General features: G+C 33.0%; 3 protein-coding genes across 5 annotated transcripts; 1 reads left to right on the forward strand and 2 right to left on the reverse strand.

Moving 5' to 3' along the window:
* Positions 1–922: 922 nt before the first annotated feature.
* LOC141723717 (glycolipid transfer protein 1-like) lies at positions 923–4,247 on the reverse strand. Its single transcript, XM_074525591.1, has 7 exons — positions 4,023–4,247; positions 3,745–3,880; positions 2,858–2,913; positions 2,227–2,357; positions 1,778–1,913; positions 1,530–1,667; positions 923–1,435 (listed from the first exon to the last, which is right to left on the reverse strand). The coding sequence occupies exons 2-7, from the start codon at positions 3,869–3,871 to the stop codon at positions 1,400–1,402; spliced, it is 624 nt and encodes a 207-aa protein (XP_074381692.1). The 5' UTR covers positions 3,872–3,880; positions 4,023–4,247; the 3' UTR covers positions 923–1,399.
* A 3,030-nt stretch (positions 4,248–7,277) lies between these two features.
* Positions 7,278–9,277, forward strand: LOC141675839 (large ribosomal subunit protein eL14z-like). The gene is made up of 5 exons (XM_074482071.1): positions 7,278–7,428; positions 7,515–7,616; positions 8,681–8,810; positions 8,896–9,008; positions 9,117–9,277. The coding sequence occupies exons 1-5, from the start codon at positions 7,426–7,428 to the stop codon at positions 9,171–9,173; spliced, it is 405 nt and encodes a 134-aa protein (XP_074338172.1). The 5' UTR covers positions 7,278–7,425; the 3' UTR covers positions 9,174–9,277.
* Positions 9,278–11,124: 1,847 nt separating this feature from the next.
* LOC141675803 (uncharacterized) lies at positions 11,125–20,231 on the reverse strand. Of its 3 annotated transcripts, none has more exons than XM_074482068.1 (15): positions 20,076–20,231; positions 19,945–19,988; positions 18,984–19,234; positions 17,432–17,606; positions 15,929–16,012; positions 15,605–15,846; positions 15,106–15,325; positions 14,097–14,176; positions 13,925–14,009; positions 13,029–13,160; positions 12,840–12,953; positions 12,702–12,749; positions 12,052–12,136; positions 11,868–11,924; positions 11,125–11,599 (listed from the first exon to the last, which is right to left on the reverse strand). In XM_074482068.1, the coding sequence occupies exons 3-15, from the start codon at positions 19,199–19,201 to the stop codon at positions 11,499–11,501; spliced, it is 1,641 nt and encodes a 546-aa protein (XP_074338169.1). In that variant the 5' UTR covers positions 19,202–19,234; positions 19,945–19,988; positions 20,076–20,231; the 3' UTR covers positions 11,125–11,498. The 3 variants fall into 3 exon arrangements, with proteins under 3 accessions (XP_074338169.1, XP_074338170.1, XP_074338171.1); XM_074482069.1 differs by having other exon boundaries at positions 18,984–19,256; XM_074482070.1 differs by having other exon boundaries at positions 18,984–19,249; positions 19,944–19,988.
* Positions 20,232–21,238: the final 1,007 nt, after the last annotated feature.

The raw sequence follows: 21,238 nt of genomic DNA on the forward strand, positions 1-21,238 counted from the left end.
TACCTATATACAAGTAGAACCAAAGTACTCAGAAAGTTGTTTCATATCTCATCTAATTGTTCGACAAAATTGCAGGAAAGACTATTAATTAAACGTACTTTGAGCAAAACATGTTTAGTTAATGCCCCCATCTAAACTTTGATTTGATTGTTCTTTCTTTACCTGAATGTTTTTTAGCAATGTGTATGCTATCACTTTTTTGTGTGTAATTTTGCACTGGTATGATACTATAAAACTTTGTAGCAACTGCTACCAAATGAGACAGTCAGGAAAGTTAGCCTCACTTAACAAAACAAAAACCAAAAATCGCCTAGTACTGTTTGTTTAAGAAACAAATTGCCTAATGGTGTCTCCATTTCTTATATTTAACGATCTGCAAACATAATTATCTTAAGAGAGGCTTATTTCTCGTCAAATTGTAATTTTACAAAATATGAAACCCTACTGACTCCTGCTGTATTGGTTTTGTGCTCTGATGATAGTTACAGTAATTGAAGTATTTATCTTTTGATTTCAAAAGGAATAGAACTTGGCTGAATGCAGCATTTTGTTTCATCTTCACAAGATTTTTAAGACTAGTCATTTTGCTTAGTTTATATATAATAAAAAACATTGATAGATAATTCAGTTTGTGTTTGAGAGATGTCTGGCTGGATAGTACAGTATTGCAAGTAACATTCATACATATTAGGAAAAGTTATAAAATTATGTCATAAGAAATAAAGAGTCTTAAGTTATTTAGCAAAAAAAAAAAAAGTCTTAAGTTCTTTAATTTGGGAAAAAAAATTGAGTTTGAGTTACAAGTCTATATGTAAAGAAGCCTTTGATTTCAACTAAATATACAAAATAGTTATGGGTCCTGTTCCCTGGCAATGGCAATCCTGAGTTAGATAAGCTTTATCTAACATACTACTCCATGGGCGTCGGATCTATATTTCAAGGACCCAGATTTAAAGAAACTTTTTTAGCGTTCCGCGGAAGGGCTTTTTCCCTTTCCGCGGATATTTTCCCTTTCCGCGGAACCGAAAATATCCGCGGAAGGGGGAAAAGCCCTTCCGGAAAAAATTTCTTGCATCTGGACCCTTAAAATATTGATCTAAGGGTTCTGGAACAGTATGTTAGATATGCCTTATATGGCACATGATTGTTAGGGATCACATGATTGTTAGGGATTACCACTCAATACTTATACCACGTCTAAAAACTTAAAATTAAGAGAAGTAAATTGGATTAAGATGTTAAATACAAAAAGAAACACTTACACAGAGAGTTAAAGAAGTAGAAGTGGCAAATCTACTTGCTCAAAAAATCTAATTATGTTACAACTAAAGAAGATAGTATAAGGAAAGGAGAAATGAAAGAAATAACAATGAGACTAAAGCTACTCATGGAAACCTCATCATAGAGCTTTCATGCTATCCAATCGACAACTAGCCTGCACAGAGTTATGAATATAAGTCCGTAATGACTACATTTAGGATGTTCTGACAATACGCGGATTTAGAGAATAACAAGAAGAGTCATTGTACCAGAAACTTGTGAATCCCTCGTAAAATAGGCGAGAATTCAGTGCAAAACTTTTCCATATCAGCCTGGATGTTTTCCGCTCCTCCTTTTCCTAGCACCTCCAGGAATCTTTTCCTATCAGGAACAAGCTTGATAGCAACCTGTGAGTTCCAAAATGTATCTGAAGTCAATAAATAATGAAATAATGAACAATGATTCCTAAACATGTTTGTGATATGGTTGAGCAGGTTGCCAAGGAAAGAAACATTACAGTAAAACTTGAACTGGCTATCCATCCATGCCATTTCTTCAACGTCTTGCTATAGGAATCATTACAACACTGTTGCATTCCCCAATCTTGATGTTCAGATAAGTTACGAAATAGCTCCACTAGGAAGTCCATCGCTCTGCAAGTTGCAAGATTTCAGAGTTTTGGAGACCAAGTGCAAAGAACAGGTACTCGATAATAATACAGTTCCTAGACAATTATCACAAAGGTACTAGCAGTAGCAGAAACTGAGCTTCGAGTTTTTAGCTCAAGTACTGAATCTTAAATTCATTTTATAAAATTTAAGCTTTTATGTGCTGTCTTAGCATCTTTTCTGTTAATCATGCTTCTTAACATTAGTAACACTGGTACCGAGATCATCTATTGTGTACCACGGATCTGCCTACTGTAGGTGTGAGAATCTATACACTGGAGAGAATGATATTAAATACCTCGTCAGCCAGAGAAGGGCATTTGTGCAACTTGACCAAGACTTTGCAGTATCTGTTTCAATTTCTGGTTGTACAAAACCAAACAAGTAGTTAAATTTGGTTGGATTTGATTCATATTTATGCTCCAATCTCTGCAATCGTTAAGAAACAAAAAAAAAATCAGTATAAGATTCTGAAATGATAATACTAACGGCATCAGTACTATTTAGATCATTTCCAATTAACAACACAAATTATTATCGGCTGGACTGGCTTTAGGGACGCAGAATGTGCTCAATAAAATAGAGTACAGCCATATATAATTCACAGTAGTTTTTTTTTCAAGATCTTATATTCTAACATTCCCCCTCACTCGAGAGCCCAATAATGAGTCGAAGAGTGGATCACGAGCGCTCATCTTTGGAGCATTAATTTGTCATTCGTGCCACGATAAATTGTGAGAATATTGGGGGTGGCAGGGATCTCAAACAACCTGAGTCCTCTCCTCTGCCATCCTGAGCTCTGATACCATGTCAAGGAACCGGTTACTCTAAAACCTCAAGGTGCTAGAGAATGACCATTTACAGGATCTTATATTCTAACATGCGCAAATTGTGAAACTTAATATGTAGTTGGAGAGAATAGAACTTACTGATATATTACCACCAACATCTGATTTCACAATGGCCATAGCAGGTCCAAATTTATCTGGCATAAAAGAGTAGAAGACTTCTATTAGTCATTGTAATGCTCAAGCTCAAGTATATTGATAAGTAAATGTTAGAACTCGAGCAACAAACAGTACAATCTTCATGAAAAAATTGCAGGTTCCCTTTAAAACTGATCACAATAACTAGTAAATAAACACCTCTGAACCTCTATCCCTACTCAAAATGTAAAGTTATCGCTGTTTTATCATTATAAACAAATCGCCATTGTTATGAATTTGAATCTAAACTATTCAGTTGAAATTCCAGCTCCAATAGTTTGACGGTTTAAACTGTGCATAGTCCACACATCTTTCTTGAAGTTCATGCGTATATTCCCACATAATCACTAGTTCCTCAATTGAGCAACGATATGAAGTAGTCTTTTACCTTTTTCCTCAAAACACATAATCTTCACTTTCTAAATTGAGCAACTGAGCAAGCATTTTACAGCGCTCACGCAACCTATAAATGAATTAGCACCCAGAGAGACTGTAATCCTATAATCTCTTCGCTACCTTATCTCATTTGTACACATTTTATCTAATGCAATCCCTAAAAATAATCCCATAAACAGGTATGAGTCATTTTCTAGTGAAATTTTGGGGGATTAATTCATGTAACACCATCTCTCTTATAGTATATTATCCATAACAATGAATCAAAATTGAGTCTGTGAGATAATAGTCCTTGATCTTTATTAAGTAATCAGTTCGTCTATAACACTTTAAGGGAAACCATATTATGTAACCAGCTCATAAAACCTTAAAATACAGGAAGACCTTACGGGGATCTTACATTATAAATCAATAATTTTACGAAGAAAACTCACCTAAAATAGGCAGTACAAGTTTGCAAACATCCAAAAAAGGCTGGGTAAGCATATCTCCCTCATCAGATTTGACATGTTTCATTTTCTCCAAAGAAGCCGAAAACACGGTTCCCGAAGTTTCACCCATTACTTATCACTGCAAACATAACAAAAATGACACTCGATCAAGAACAACCGCAATCAAATTAGGGGTCCGGTCAGGGGCAAGCGATTGTTGCCGTAAATTAGATATACTAGAAGACATCATTGCATTGACAAGCAGATGGAAACAAATGTACCTTGGATTGAATACAATGCATGCCAAAGATGAGGTTCATGAAAAAAAAATAGATTGAATGTGATATTGTGATGTATACAAGGGATGATTTAATTACTGAGACTGTAAAAAATTATGAGGGAAATTTGAAAGAAGAAGAAAATGTGCCTGCATGCATAGATAGTCATAGGTAAATGTTGTGAAGGGATGTTCGGGAGGTACAGCTGCTTTTGCGATGTGCCTTAGATCATGGATTATTCTTTGGCTGTTGACATGACTATGTAGCCTATATATAAACATGTAGGTTTTCACAAATTATTATATGAGCGACAAATATCACATGTCATGCTTATTAATTTGTGCTAAGATGATGGGGAAGAACTAGAATTGTTCCGAGCCGAACCGAGCTTAGCCGAATTTTGATTGAACCGAACTGAAATTTAATTTTTTCATGACGAACAGAGTCGAGTTGAGCTTTCTTATCGAACTAAAAATCGTGTTCGAGCTCTATCTTGTTAAATAACGAGCCGCACACAAATTTTTATCGAACACAGACTAGACGAGTCGAACTGAGCTGAACACGAGTTTTCTCCATCAAAACGAGCTGAGCCGAGCTGAAAGTAAAAAAATCTGGTCAAATCATCGGTTGACTGTTAAAATAGCAAATCAAATACATTTATTTATTTTCTGAAAAATTTGTCATATCACTAAAATATTTTAATAATATTCATAATAATCCAATATATAAAATATTATTTTTTTCAATTTTTACTAAGTCAAGCTTGAGCTTGTTTTCTTAACAAAAACATTTTTATGTTCGAGTTCGAACTCGAACCCTTAGTGAACCGAGCTCAATAGAGTCCTTAAACCGAGCAGAGCCCTTAACGAGTCAAGATCGAGTTTGATCATGAACAGTTCGGTTCGCGTCTTCTAAAACACCAACAGACCGGTTTCGACTTAAAAATTCAGTTCGATTTTTATTAGTTCGTTTTCAATTATAAAATTGATTGAAATAAATATGAGAAAAATATTAATACTAGTTAAATAAACAAAGCTTAAATTTTAAAAAAATAAAATCATGATAGCAAAAGTTTAAATTAAACAATGTTCTTGATACAAAATCATGATAGTGCGCTGGGGGAGATAAAGGATTGTGTTACCCTGTTGTCTTGGTAAGCCGAGCCCAAGTATTGAAGTATTAACTATAGTCGGGCTTAGGCCCCACGAGGTGTATTCTTAATAATTTATGAATTTAAAAAAAAAATCGTTGATTTCAATTTTTCGTGTATTTTGATGGAATTATCCAAAATCAGATTTTGTGAAGTTTTTTAGAAATTCATCAAACTTCAAGATATTAAAAATGTACTAGCAAATATATTAAAATCCAAAACTTTTTTAAATAAAAGAAAATTTATGAAATTTTGAATACCATCAGATTTTGATGGATTTTTTAAAATTCAAATTGAATACCACCAAATTTTGATTGACTTTTTAAAATCTAAACTGAATACACTCAGATTTTAAAAGATTGTTTTCAATCCTTGTGAATACCTTCGGATTATTTAAAATCCAAATTAAATACCGCATAATTTCTAAAATCCATAAAAATCCTTCAAAATTTCAATTGAATACACCCCTTAATCATTTTTCGCTTGCTTAAACCGTGATTGCACTATCTGAGAGACTGAGATACATGATTTATTATTTTCTTAATTTTTAAAAATATTTATAAGTTTTCTTATATAATTAATTGGTTAAGTTCTTTCCGATTCGGTTATAACCTCTATTTAAAATTGAATTATTATTGAATTATTTTAGATGGTACGATATACAATTTTTCATTTTCGATTCATTTTCTACAATTAACTTTTTACGATTTCAGTTTGATTCGTGTTCATCAGAATGTGAGTTCTAATTCGATTCGTGTTCATTCGAACACGAGTTTTTATTCATATCTCAATCACATAAATCATCGAAATTTTGAAATGGAATTCATACAATTCCGCATGTAAACAAAACACTTTTTTTCTTCGATTACGAAACTTTCTCGTAAAAATTGGCTCGTAAATTCCAAGTTAAGAACAAATACACTGTTACTCCATATAATCTAATCAACACAGCAACAAAGATTTTTGCCGGCAAAATCATGGCACTGGCCACCCTTATGATGCTTGTTTTTGCAACTGAAATCGCACAAATCGTCCGGAAATGTTTTCGGATCGCAGAATAAAATGCAGCTCGGCGGAATGTACATTTTTACCCCGTCTGCACAAATTTAAACAGAAAAATTAGTCTTCGAGAATTATTTGTATAAAAAATATATCGTCATATTTTTGAATCTTGATTCCGTCACAAAATACATTTTCTATTGCTAAACTAATGAAATATAAATATATTATATCGATTTTTTTTGGAATCCTGATCCCGCTACAAAATACGCGTGTAATGAGAGATTTTAGAGGTGTACCGTCAGGGCTAAAAGAAGCCGATGCGATAGAAAGTGAAGCTACAAATAAGAAGGCAATAATCATTTTCATCATGGCCATTTTCTTCTTAGTGTTTGCTTGCTGTGTGTTATTATGGAACAAGTGATGATTTGCTAACTCTATTTATAAGCGGAAAATTGATACTATAATATAGGGAGTTGATACGTGCACAACATTCGTTTATAGGTGCACACCCTTTATTGATATTCAGACCAAAATACCCTTACGACCATACTTAACTTCATTCTCTTTTCATGCACAACAAGGATGATTTGTTCTTGATTTCAATAAAGAATTTGTACCTATAAATTTAGGTTGTACACATATCAGCTCCCATAAGATATTGCAAATCAGCATATTTTATTAATGGATGATTGTGTGTTAATTATTGGTTGAACACTTTTATTAAATGATATATAATACTATAATATAATCCATGTGTAATGGATTTTTTTCATTTAATTTTAGAAATAAATCTGTCATTATCTTTTAAAAATATTGCCGCTCCTCCAACAAGGTGATTTGAATAGAGAAATCTTAAAATTTCGAAATTGTTTCTAAAACTGTTTTCGAACGTCACTTTTTTAGTGGTCAATCTCTTTTAAATGAAATTGACCCCTCGTACATACATATGAATCTTGCGAAGATCTATTTGGGTATACATAACATTGCTAATTTGAATATCAAAAGTCAATGAAAAAATCGAGTTATTTGATTTCACGAAGCTATTTAATTTTAAATTTTCACCCCAATTCCAGAAGATATTAATCAATGAAAAAATCAAGTTATTTCAAAATCAAAAACGGGGCCTGGAAAGCCCAAACCCGGCCTGTTAAAAACAATACAGGGCTAGAGCATTTATTTAACTAAGCTTATAATATACACACAAATTTTAAAACCCTAAATCTCATCCTCACTCTCAACCGCTGCAAAGAAATCATGGTGAGTAATCTGTCCTTGTAATTCATCTATATCTTTTCATGTAAGTATAAATGTGAAAGCTAATAATTGTAATTTTGTAATTGTAGCCGTTCAAGCGATACGTTGAGATCGGGAGAGTTGCGCTTGTCAACTATGGCAAAGATTATGGAAAGCTCGTTGTCATTGTTGATGTTATTGACCAGAACAGAGTACGTCCTCTTTACTCTGTTTCTGTTCATCGATCTTCATTTTGCTTCATTACATCTCGTAATGAAGCAAAATGAAGTTGTAGATACTTTTCAATTTTCATTTTGCTTTATTACGCAAAATGAAGGTGTAGATATATTTGTATGTGTTATAGCCTTATAGGTCTAGAAATGTGATTGTATGATAGGTAGTTTGATGTCTATTGTTTTCGATGAATTTTGGTATTGTTTTCGGTTAATTGTTGCTCTATTTTTAACCACAGTTTAGTAGTAACATGTAGAAACTGGTGTCCTTGTATTGTTTGTTCCAAACTTACTTTTGTACTTGCATATATGTAGATATACTTGTCATACATTGGATCTATGGATAGAATGATGAAATCTTTGTGCGAAAAAGCAGCATTATTATCTGGTGCAATGAGCAGCACATTCCTCACGAGATTTCCGACTAGTTTGAATTTTTTTTTCTGTTTTTTTTGCGAAATGGTGCATTTTTGCTAAGAAAAATGAGGTGAAATATAGGTAATAGTGTCAATGCTGTGGAAGTATTAGTTGCTTGGATTGTGAACACTTGTTTTAGGCCCAAAATATGTCTTTTTTCGAAAAATTACCAAATCCGACACTTGGATATGTACCCATGCTGGATACTTCCACCCAAACCCGGGTGACAAAGGTTATGATGAGGCTAAAGTTGTGCTACAGATATTATAATATCGCATGATGATATTTCACTTGGGTGATTATATTAGTTCTCAGATTCAGGGTCGAGTTCAGCTAGAGACACATTTTTTTCCTTAGAACCTGCTTCACTATTGTAATCTATTTTGTAGTGTCCCAGACCCATATATGTCCAATTTATGAATCATTAGTAGTACTTTGCCTAATTGCCTTGCCAAAATGCTACTTGTCTGTTGCTGATGATCCTCTTAATTGTAAAATGTTAAATTATTGATATATAATTTGGAATTTTCAGCAAGAATTTCATATTCGGTCTTGTTAGTAAGTTATTATGTCTTCAAATTACACTGTTTTGAAGTCTGAATTGACGGCACTTTTACAATTATCAGGCTCTTGTGGATGCGCCCGATATGGTGAGAGGCCAAATGAACTTCAAAAGGCTCACACTAACAGATATTACAGTCGACATCAATAGGACGCCTAAGAAGAAGGACCTGGTCAAAGCAATGGAGGCTGCGGGTAAATCTACTGTCAAGCTAATTGTATGCATTTATATGTAATCTAATGCTGCTTGGTGTTTCTAACTGGTTTTAAATTATGTCAGATGTTAAGAACAAGTGGGAGAACAGCTCTTGGGGAAGGAAATTTATTGTCCAGAAACGCAGGGCAGCCCTTAATGACTTCGATAGGTTCAAGCTTATGTTGGCAAAAATCAAGGTTTGTCCTCGAAACCTGTGCTGACTAAAAGCTTTCATGTCAATGCTTTTAACAAATTTATGTTAGATCATCGTAGCTAATCTGTTTAAAAAAATTATGCATTTACAGAAGGCTAGTTTGGTCAGGGAAGAACTTGCAAAACTGAAGAAGCAGACTGCAGCATAAGGCCTTAGAATGATTTTCAATTGCAAACAGTTTTATTATGAATTTTTCTGAATCTTATACTTGTGGATTGGTACTTAATCAATCATCGATGTTGTGTTTCCTAATTATGTACGAGGTTTCTGTCCGCCATATATTATGCCCATGGTCTCCTAGACCTTGTATATCTGTCTGCCCATGCGATGAATTAGATGTTACTGCCTAGCCTAAGTGCTAACCCTCAGATCGATCCACCATTGGGCTCCTCGCAGGTGTATCACACATGGCGGGAAAACTAGCTTTTAAACTTCTTATTAGAAACCATATATGGAGGGTTTTACTCATGATGAATGTGCAAATCCCATGTCAGAGACTCAGAGTGAAGATTTGACAGTTTTTTAGGCTTAATATTAACTTGACCCTTAAAGTATTAGACATTGTACACATTAACCCCTAAACAAAAATATCGTATTATTTGTTCATTTTAACTCCTTTGTTAAATTTTATTCTAATATCACCCTTAAGAGTCATTTTGTCTGCAATATATATCTCAAGGGCAACATTGTTCGTCAATTATTTTTATTGTCATTTTTATTTGTCAAATAATTTAAACTAATTTCATTGTATAAAGTAACTGATATGATAAATAATATTATGTAACTTTTATTTATTAAGTAAATTTAAATCATTTATCGAAAGAATCAAAACAAGTATATAAAAATGATAAAAAGGTTGAAGTGCATAAAACTCGTATTTAAGGGAAAAAATATAAAACTATAAGGGTAATATTGGAAAAAAATTCAACATAAGGTTAAGTGTACAAAGCTTATTGTTAAGGGTTAAAAATATACTCCCTTTGTCCCTCCCATTTGTTTACACTTTCCTTTTTTGGATGTCCCTTCCAATTGTTTACATTTCAAAACTTTCCAAAAATAGTAAGGTTTTTATAATTTTTAAAATAACTACATCCACTACTTCTCTCCATTATACCCACTTTATACATATAATATTAATCGGTCCCACTACTTTACTCATTTTTTCAACTTTCCTCCACTATTTTATCATTTTTCTTGAACTCCGCGCCCCACCCAAATGTAAACATTTGGGAGGGACGAAGGGAGTACAATTTTTTTGTTTAAAGGTACATGTGTACACCTTGTAGGGCTATATTATAATTAAGCCTTTTTTTAAAATAAAATTCATTAGGTTTTTAAAATTTTAATTTGAGCCCAATTTTGGCAAAAGATTGGGTTCAAAGACGTAAAAATTGAAATAGTTTGGAACAAAGAGTTATCGAGTTCAGTTCGGCCTTTAGACCTAATAAATGAGTGCCAATGAAAATTTAAGCAGACATGAAGTTTGAAAACAAGTTTAAAAGGTAGTAGAGTACGCCATCATTTGTTTCTGAGCATTATGTTCAACGTGATTTTGCTCAAGCAGCAGAATCGAATTATAGCTGGTAACTGCAAGCTATAGAGCTATAGCTAGATTTTAAACAAACTACCTGCAAAAAAATCCAGCATAAAAGCAAGAAACCAATATAACTACCAGAACAAACTGGTGAATTTTGTTGAGAAAAATAATGTTAAACTGCTGAAACCAATATCATAACCGCAAAACAAACCGGTGAGATCTGTAGAGAAAACTGATATGAAATGGCTAAACGACGGACTGACTTCCCACGTAAAATACAGTACAAGAATATCTTTACCTCGGAAAATATTGGCATATTGTGCAATGACTAGAACAGTTGTTAGAGTACAAGCATCAGGCTTCAGATTGGTTTTCCATCTCCCTAACTATTTGTATAACTTCCCTATATATACCATTATAAGCATATCCAACAAGTCCAACTTTGTATAATTATTTAGACCAAACAAAGGTCATGTTTGAGCTACTCTTATCTGTCATGTCATATGACAGAAGATAAGCTTGAAAATGATAAACAAAGCACCTGCAAGAAAAGTAGGTAGCATAAAAGGAAGAAGCCGCTATCTTAACTTCCAAAACAAACCGGTGAATTCTGTTAAAAGAGAAAAAGATAACGTCCAACTGCCAAAAGGCAGGCAACTTCTATCCACAGTTTTCAACTGATTCAACCGGACAAACAAAATCTTACGATAACTTATGAAACAGCAACGAGCACACGACATTTACAGTGCACATGTAACTTCAAACTAAAGCAGGTGAATGACCTGTAAAACCCTCATTTCTAAATACTTTTCACTCAACATATATACTCAAATGAAAACAACCTATCAGAATCGTTTTTGGTGTTCAGTTGGCTTTGTTTGCTTAACTATGCTTCACTATCTGCTGTAGTTATGAACAAATTAGTATAGGTTCAGCTCAAGCAGATCCATCCTGCTTCGAGACCTCAAGTTTCGGAGGCAAGAGGCTCAGAAAGCTTCCTTGAGCAGGTGGAGGAGAAGCAGAATCCCACTCTTCATCTGTAAAATATTTCCAAATATTAGTATTATAACAACACACAAGATGGTATAATTACCTTGGGTTAGTTAATGCTTAGCAATAATATACAGAATAAATATATATTATTATTTAAGTCCTTCCGTTCCCTAGAGTAGATCCATTCGGAAACTTCCAAATATTGATGAATAATGAACTTTAATTGCTGGACATTTTTTTTCCTTTCTTGTATAGTGATGTATGTGGTAGAATGGCAAGTTAAAGGGAGGTGGGAAGGGGAAGAGATCTTACTGAAAAGGGACTTCACAGTTGGCCTCTTGGGTTTTGAGCTTTTCTTTTTAAGTTCCGCTGAAAAGATACAAGTAATTAAAGTTATAGACACTATCACCCAATAATAAAGAAAAACACTAACATTGCCAAATGACCATTTTGTATATTGGGACGGAAAAAAAAAAGCTGAAGTAGGTCTACGTACCAATACCGGGCAATTCATGATCATTTACAATTTCAAAGTTCTTATATGTGTAGCCCATAAAATTGACATCCTTAGATGAGAGCATCTGCAAAACATATGTTAAGGTGAAAAGTTAAAGCACAAATGTGTATTCTTTTAACTTTTTGAAATCACAATTCATATCTGACAAAAAAAAATCACAATTCATAAAACACAATAAATCGGGAAGATCCAATTCAGCTAAAAAAGTTGTTTTCTCTAATCTGAATCCATCAAAGTTACTGATAGTACCCATTACACACGATCTCAGTTCTTCTCGAGGGCATCCTAGATTCCTAGTGGCAAATGGTAATGTTTCAAAGTTTTGAGGACCCTTAAAGGAGTGTTTTTGGGGAAAATATGAAGAAGAGAGTTATAGGAACAACATAATATATCAGAAAGGATATAGTAGTAATAAATCTATACCTAATATATTTATTTGTTATATTCTAGCTTACTTCATATGAAAAAGTAATAACTTGTTTATAGAATTAAATTTAGCTTCGCACTTTTCTTTTGCTATATTATTTAAGAAATTTCAAAATTGAGCTAATTACTTGCCCCCCACTGGATCTAAATCCATCCACCCTGATTGTAATAGAATGCATGTAACAAGAAAGTAGATTACCAACCTTCCTCCATGGACCTGCCTTTGCTGCAGTGGATATTTGATTGTCAGCCTGCAAACACATAAATTAAGCATGAGAAATAAAAGAATCATAGACTCATGGACATAATTTACGACTGATATATTAGACAGACTAGTTCACCTCTTCGAACTTTTCAAAATTTTGGGTATCCAACTCATCATTAACTTCTGGAATAAATGCAGCTTTCATTTGATACAGTTTGTCCCATTCAATACCAGCGAACCATGGGTGAGCCTGAAAATAAGCTTCTATCCAGGTTAATTTGATGATGATAATATCAGTCTACATGAAAAGTACACAACATCATACCTTTATTTCATAAGCACCTTTTGTACCCAATCTCCTTTCAACATTACATAATAATTTACAAATTAGATCTTTTGCTTCTGGAGATAGGGTAGCTTCCTCTGGAAATTTCAAGTGAGTTCTCCAATTCACTATCTGCACCAATTAGAAATATTTAATTTGTCAGCATGATGCAGACTATAAGTAGGTTTAAGAGACACAGGGGGTTAGAATTATGTATGCAACTGTACAATTAATATCATCTAATAATTTCGTGACAGAAAATCTAATAATTCTTAACATATTTGGGTCAGGAAAAAACCACATAAATTTAACAAATTTTGATATGCATCATGCTTCATTGTTATATGATGGAAAATATACACTGAAGTTGCAACGATTAGTTACATAAAGGGGGTGGATCCGGAATTAATGGCAATCATCTCTTCATGCTTAATGTCTAGCCCATATAGCGGGGAAGATTATGACAAAACGCTCAACCTGGTAGAATTGCCAACCCCCTATGATGAAGAGGTTGACAATCCTGCATGAGTCATATTTTAGACATAAACATTAAAACTAAATACAGAGGATTGGTATCTTAGGATGAGTCTTCACATGGTCTGTAATTATATATGAAACTAAATCTTATAGATATACAGCAAATGATCAGAAACTTTTGATGCCAAATATGAGATTTTTCTTTCAAGATGCACACAACTTTGCCATAATAAACGGTGGAATGATATTATTACATACAAACGGAACAAAAGGATAGCATTATAATTTGCCTTGGCATGTTTGTAAAGATGTGAATCCAATGAATACAATAAACAAAAGTGACAAGTATGAGAGAATAGGATAATACAAAATTGACTTGGTATAAAAGAAACTGATCAATGCAATAATATTCATATTACCTTTCTACAAGTAGTCATGGGTTCGTCAGAATAAAAAGGAGGATACCCAACAAGCATTTCATACATAATAGCACCAAGAGACCACCTGTGATTGTACAAAACATAATCAATCGGATAATCTTTAGAAAATAATACTTCTTATTAAAGAATAAGGGATAATTCAGAATCAAACCAATCGCATTCCATTCCATATCCTCTCTTAAGTAAAACTTCTGGCGCAATGTAATCAGGTGTGCCAACAGTTGAATAAGCCTGCATAAAAGAGGATACATATTTTTATTTTAAAAAAATGTCTTCTAATAAGGCATGAAGGTTAGAACATTGGGTTGTACACTGCATTGCTTGACTGTTTAAAGACTTGATCCAGCAATAATCCTATGTAGAAGGCAACTAATTTGGAAAGTTGAGGAGCTATAACATATCAAGGTTATTCCAACTAGTTTCACCATAGATGATATATATAAACAACTATGATTTTCTAGGTGTTGTGACATAGAGAGAAATTAGAAAACACGTCAACAGTGTAATGTTTCATTAGCACAAATTACAAAAGAAACAAGGTATTGTACATATCTCAGGAAAGAGAAAAGAGAGTACAATCAAGATAACTCTTCATCGTAAGATGGTAATACGTTTCATGCTTGCAGACAGCCGCTGTCTTTATTGTTTTATGCCAAGTACAAATTCAACTAGCACCAATATGTGAAATACTCTTAAATAAGGAAGCAAGGAATTCAGGATTTACCTGCTTCCCAGACACAAAATTTATACAACTCTGTATCCCAAATGGACACTCAACAATCATTATGAAAGGTGAGCGACTCAACAACATTATTTACACTATAATCAAGACCTTCTCTTTTGTCATCCGCATTGAGACTAGTCCTAATAACATCTTACACACAAATAAAATCATTACACTCTAATATATTACGGAGTCTCTATCACCAAACAAGATCAGGAAAACTTCTCACTAGAGACGATTTCATACTTCAATTTGCATTCTTTGTCTTAATTACATGTAAGTATGTGACTGCTTGATTAATATATGAAAGAAAAATTCGTGAACAAACTTGAGAGTGGACCAGGTCGTTAAACCTATCAGATTTCAATGCTTTAGTTTATGGTCAATCGAGAATGTTAAAAAACATAAGGAGTGTAAAAAGGGAGAGAATTTATACAAGCATCCTTCTGTTCTTCTGCCAATGCTGCAGCTGCTCCTGTTGAGTACGTCTAGGCGCTGCAGGACGCCCGTCACTTTGAAGAGCCCCGCTAAGATTTTGTCCCACAGTAAAATCTTTCTCCTTAAGAATGCTGCAGTCCAGTGGCTTACATAAACCAAAATCTGACAGTTTCATGTGGCCATGTCTATCGAGCAGCAGATTGTCTGGCTTAATATCCCTGTATAAACAAAAACGGTAAAATATATTATTTAATTTTTTCAATACCAATGATCTTGCCTAAGACGCAAAGCTTGCAGTAAGAATGGAAAAAAAAGATAGTATTAAGAATGGAATAAGTTAGAAAATGCAGGTAGTTCCTATTATATAATAAGTTAAACGGGCTACTGTGTAAGGAAACAAGAAGACTTTCTTTCAATCAGTGACTCTTATAGGAAGCATACCAGTGGTGCACATGATTGAAGTATATATATTATTATATTAACTACTACATACGGACCTATGAATATAATTGTGTTTATGGATGGATTCAATAGCCAAAACTGTTTCTCCAACATAAAATCTAGCCTCATCTTCGGTAAGCGTATCTTTTCGCATGAGTAAAGTCATCATATCTCCACCAGGAAGATACTCCATTACAAGATAAAGATTCTCCTCGTCTTGGAAGGAACAGTAGAGTTTGACAATGCAATTGCTGTCAACCTCGGCAAGCAGATTTCTTTCAGCTTTAACATGCTCAACCTATTGCAGCATATCAGAAAACAGAAATTATTAATAAAATTGACCAACATATGCACCATAATGTTCTTGAAAGAGACTGTACCTGGCCTCTTCTAAGCATTTCAGACTTCTTCAGCTTTTTCATGGCATACACATGGCCGGTTGTCTTCTCTTTGCATATTCTTACCTGCATTCGGGAAAGGAATTGATAGGAAGTGAAATTTTTAGTAAAGTAGTTGAAACGTTTGTTGATAATAGGACATCAAAATCATAATCTTCTTAAGGAAGGACCCTGCATATCATATATCTCCAAGAGATGAAGAAAAGATAAAGCAAAAACGAAAAGTAAAGACGCCAACAACGAAACCCGCATTATAAGAATTGTTCAAAAGTGGCAAACCTCATGGTCCTCGAAAGATTCTCATCTTGACAACAGTTGTACAGGGTAACAAGTTATGAATTTCCAACAATTTTACACCAATTAGCTAAACCCACAAAAAAATTGGAGAAGCAGGTTTTTGGCCATAAATGATGTAATTTAGTAAACTGAACAAGCCTTAGATGTTTCAAATCTTATGTGCCCTTCCTTCTACTTATAGCGCGCCATGTGGGGAATCGACCAAATTAAGGTCTAAATTATCAAGTTAAATCTCAAATTATATTTAAGAAAACTATAGTATAAAAAAGTGGATGACAGTAGATTAAATGATTGAATGTATTGATATCAGTAAATAGACCTGACCAATATGAATTTTCACAAGAGAATTATACTTGACTTACTGAAAATATAAATGCTCAAAATTACAATCAACACAAATTAATTCAAAAGTGAAATATTATAGAGGGGATTATACGCGAAATATAAATAGAAAATTTGTTAACAAAGTGAAGCGCCGATTAATTACGCTACATTTATTTCTCTGTGGTTATAAGACCCATCTCTAAGCAACTGACTTGTCTGGACTCCCATATAAATGAACAGAATGATCACCAATCACAGACATAAGAAGAATTAATTGCTCGGAACTTCTTATTCTGTTTTATATAGGTAATATTAAATTTCACAGAGGTAGAGAACTCAATTTAACTTCAATCCCGCAAAATTGAGTTATGGCCAAGAAACAATATGTTGGGTATTAGAGTAACATTTAATAATAAGATAATATATCTTCCAATATTTCAATTTTAGGAATTCAGAACTAGTCATTGCCCTTTTGGGCTCATTCAACCACTTATTTATTGTGCAATAGCAATACCGAGCGAAGGATATTTCAAATAGGACCCTCACTACCAGTTAGCAAGTAAGTGGGAAACTATTATAACTAAAATTGTTTAGTCTCTTGAAATCTATCTTAAAGAAGGTATATCACGGTATCGATTAGCCATTCGTAGTGATGAGAATAACTGCTGATTTTAAGGATATAGAGTTCATCAAATACAAAAATGGGTATACCTAAAATATGATGGGAACCAGTGACAGGTTGGCATAGATACTATAGCACATATATAAAGAACAGCAAAATCATGACTGGATTCCATCATATATGTACATCGGTTTACAAGTACCATGCTTTACAGATGAGAGGAAGAAGAAATAACAAATTACCTCACCAAATGCACCTTTGCCTATCATTGTCAAAGGCTCAAAATCCTCAGCACCCATTTTGTGCCTCTGAAGGCGCATATACTCAGTTTCCTTTTTTTCCAGGTACTTGCGAATATTGGTCTGCTCTTCTGGGGTGGCCTCAGTATCAGCTAATTTCTTCTCAAGCATATTACGTCTACACAAAGAAAGTTCATCAGTCACTATTTTCATCTTATAATAAACAGAAATCAATCACTGAAATACAAGAGAGGTAAAATAAAATCCTTATAAAGATGTAGTTAGAACACAAGATAAACATAGAGAGCACGAACAAACAACATGTTGAAATTCTCAAAAATCAAAACCATTTGATAGTTACACTGATTGGTGGAGGCTCCAGAAACACACACACAGGCTTAAAATAAATTTTTTGGTATAACTGTATTAAAATAATATTGTATTTAGTTCTTCTCTAGGGTTAGGAGTATTTAATAGTGGTTATAAGGGTTTGTTTAACATTTATCGATTACATCTGTTGCATATAAGCTTTCACTAGCAGTTGATGTTCCAATCTCTAGATTCAAAACATTTTATCCTTCATATTTACTTGCGGTTTTGGCCTAATATTTAGTTGCACTAATTAACTTAAAAAGATTTCTTATGTGTAGAAAATTAATATATCGCTTAAGTCTAGATTCATCTCTAATTAAGGTCCATGATTAATTTGGTAGAGATAAAAAGTTAACAAAGTTTGAACAAAGTTAGATGTGCGGATAGGTAGACAAAGTAGCATAATCCTTAACGTTACTTTATGACTATGTGTTGGTCAATTCTTTTAAAAGATTTGATACATAATACAACAAATAAGCCAAAAGTTAACATACGCATGCAAATTTATGTAAAAACTTATCCATGTCATACAGAGTTTATAGTAGCATTTTGCAATGACAGGCATACGATAATTCCGTAGCACGTAAGAAAAAGGCAATCATGTCAGGAAAAATGGCAATTCAAATGACATCATCATAGTTTATAAGTAAAATATATTACTTTTTAAGTATAAATTTAAAAATTCGTACTTTTAAGATCAGCAAGTCGTCACTCATCACCAAATATGGACATTACAATCGGTGCATTATATATTAATACATAGAAAACACATAAGATATATGGACCTAAATACTTGCAACCATAAAAGCATCTAGACAAGAGTCAGATGTTCAATCACAAATAGTTAGTCAGCTAATATAACCTAAACCAATTCTAAAAAGATTAATTACACACATATGCATCAAACACGTATTGACCTTCAAGCTGATTTTATTTCATTTTAGAACAGGTCATAAAATAACCTACCTGATTACTTACACAAAGTATGATACGTCATATAGTATAAAGTAGTAAGAATTTTCTAAACGGCGCTGGCACATAAATGAATCAAGAGCCTTTAAAACTTTAAAGAGTGTGGTGTGTCATATGATCCAAACTGAAATAAGAACTCACAACACAAACAGACCAGACGACTAAAAACAAACTAAGATTAACTGAATAAAAAGAAGCATAAGGATCATACCGCTCCCTTCGCTCCTGCAGGTTTTTCATTTGTTCTTTGTAATGCTTCTCAATATACTGCTTGGCCGCTGCGACCTTCTGCTTTGTGGCAACAGAAGGTGCTACTTCCGTTGTTGGGGCATTCGAGCCTTCTCTCCCATTGCCTGTGGTTTCATTCCTCGAAGACTTAGCCTTACTTTTCGATCTAAATTTGTTAAACCAACACTTTGTAGCCTCCATGTATATTTGCCAACCAACACGTTACCTTCTAATCTGCGTTAAATAAATCCCGTCACTACAAATTTTAGAAATGTTCCCATTCAGTCATAATCAAACAGGCATCATAAATCAGTAATATCTTATAAGCATGAGAAATCTTATCACATTTCGCAAATTGATACTTTCAGTGTATTAATCTGCTAATATTATCACCTCATAGACAATCACTAAAATAAATCTTAACGGCCACTAATCATTTAAACATAAAATGAACAGAACCAACTACATACATACTTTCTTTAGTAGCATTTCATCAAAAATTGGAAGTGTTCACAGCTTAATTGGACAGATAACAAAGATACCAAAGTGATTGTTTTTTAAAAAAAATAACTAAAAGAGACCACAAAAATCAGAGCCACTCACGAAGATATGAAACTGCAATTCTGCATTCAAAAATGAATATTTGCATCAATCTACCATTCTACATTATATATGATCATAAATTCACCAACCCTTTACCACATTAATCTCGAAAACCAAACCCTTATACTAAAATCAACTAAAAAAACTTCAGATCAAACCTACCAACATCAAAAAGAACAAAGAAACCACCAAACTAAACACAACTCATCAGTCCCACCACTCCAAAAAGCAAAAAAACTCAAAAAGATTCAAACTTTACATCAAGATACCATTCTTGAGCCCAAAAATCAAGAAATAAAGCACTAGATCAAACATAAAAACCAAAAAGATTAAGAATTTACCAAATGGGTTTGCAGCAGCTGGGTCAAGAAGAGTGATTGCAAACCTACACACACAAAAAATGCAAAATCTTGAAGTTATACATACACAGAAATGAAGAAACTTAAACACTAATATGTAAGTAAAATTGTACTTTATTCACATCCTCCACCAGTTTTTTCTGCTGATTCAATTTGGAATGTTATGTTCTTCTCCACCCTTTTTTTCTTTTTATTTTCTCTCTCTACCCTTTTTATCTCTCTCCTCTCTCTCCACTCTCTCTCTCTCTTTCTCTCTCTCCCCTTTTTCTCTCTCCTAGTAATAATAATTTATGTTTAAATTTAATGCAACTATATGATTGATTTTTGGTAAGATATTGGTACAACTCTCTCTCAGATAATTAGAATTTGTGCTGCCAGTGAGAAATGTTTGGAATATTTTTTTTTATTTTTTTTGCCTTTTCTGGAATTAAATTGTCAAATATTACTTTTCTCCTTTTGGGAATATTTAGTTCTCCATATATGAGTGATATTGTTTTATATTTGCCTTTTCTGGAATTGAATTGTTGATTTAATTTTCTTCTTTTGGGGAATTTTTGATTCCTCATTTTATTTTATGCAAGTTTTTTTGTTAAAATATAAAATATGGAAAAAATTTAAAATAAACAAAATTTTCACAAGTTTTTTATGTTCAAGTGTTGTTCATTGAAAATACCGCTAACTTTGAAAGGAGCAAATATGAACACAATTTTAAAATTAGAATTGGTTTGGTTTAAAAGATGAAAATGAAACTAATTATGCATCAAATTTTACTATCGAGAGAAAAGAGGGATATCCAACCAACATTACAAGATCTTTGTTTGGATTTCATTAAAGTAATTACATACGCATTAATGTCATAAATTTATGACATTAGTTAAAAGATATCTTGTCATTTTCTTTCTACGTTAATCCATCTGTTATTAATATTTTGAAATGAATTAATCGATTTAGAGACTTAAAATGCGTGTTGAACTTTCTATTTCAAATGTTAAAAATCTAGTGGAATGGAAAAAATATTTTTTATAATATTTTTTATTGATTCAATTAAATTCAAACATCATTGGATTTTAAGGTTGTTTAAATTCAAACTAATTATGATTTATACATCAAATTTTACTATTGAGAAAAAAGAAGGATACTCAACCAACATTATAAGATCTTTGTTTGGATTTGGATTTCGTTAGAGTAATTACAAAGGCATTAATGTCATAAATTTATAACATTAGTTATAAGTTATCTTGTCATTTTCTTTCGATGTTAATCTGTCGGTTATTAA

Source organism: Apium graveolens, chromosome 1, assembly GCF_009905375.1.
Source record: "Apium graveolens cultivar Ventura chromosome 1, ASM990537v1, whole genome shotgun sequence".
NCBI lineage: Eukaryota > Viridiplantae > Streptophyta > Magnoliopsida > Apiales > Apiaceae > Apium > Apium graveolens.

Coding starts and splice junctions, on each gene's coding strand:
- LOC141723717 (XM_074525591.1), bottom strand. CDS start 3,871: ATGGGTGAAACTTCGGGAACCGTGTTTTCGGCTTCTTTGGAGAAAATG. Junction 2,914..3,744: donor ACTTGTACTGCCTATTTTAG/GTGAGTTTTCTT, acceptor CTTTTATGCCAG/ATAAATTTGGACCTGCTATG. Junction 1,436..1,529: donor GAGGGATTCACAAGTTTCTG/GTACAATGACTC, acceptor AACTCTGTGCAG/GCTAGTTGTCGATTGGATAG.
- LOC141675839 (XM_074482071.1), top strand. Junction 7,617..8,680: donor ATGTTATTGACCAGAACAGA/GTACGTCCTCTT, acceptor TACAATTATCAG/GCTCTTGTGGATGCGCCCGA. Junction 8,811..8,895: donor CAAAGCAATGGAGGCTGCGG/GTAAATCTACTG, acceptor AAATTATGTCAG/ATGTTAAGAACAAGTGGGAG.
- LOC141675803 (XM_074482068.1), bottom strand. CDS start 19,201: ATGGAGGCTACAAAGTGTTGGTTTAACAAATTTAGATCGAAAAGTAAG. Junction 16,013..17,431: donor GCAAAGGTGCATTTGGTGAG/GTAATTTGTTAT, acceptor TCCCGAATGCAG/GTAAGAATATGCAAAGAGAA. Junction 12,137..12,701: donor AGGCAGGTCCATGGAGGAAG/GTTGGTAATCTA, acceptor TATGTTTTGCAG/ATGCTCTCATCTAAGGATGT.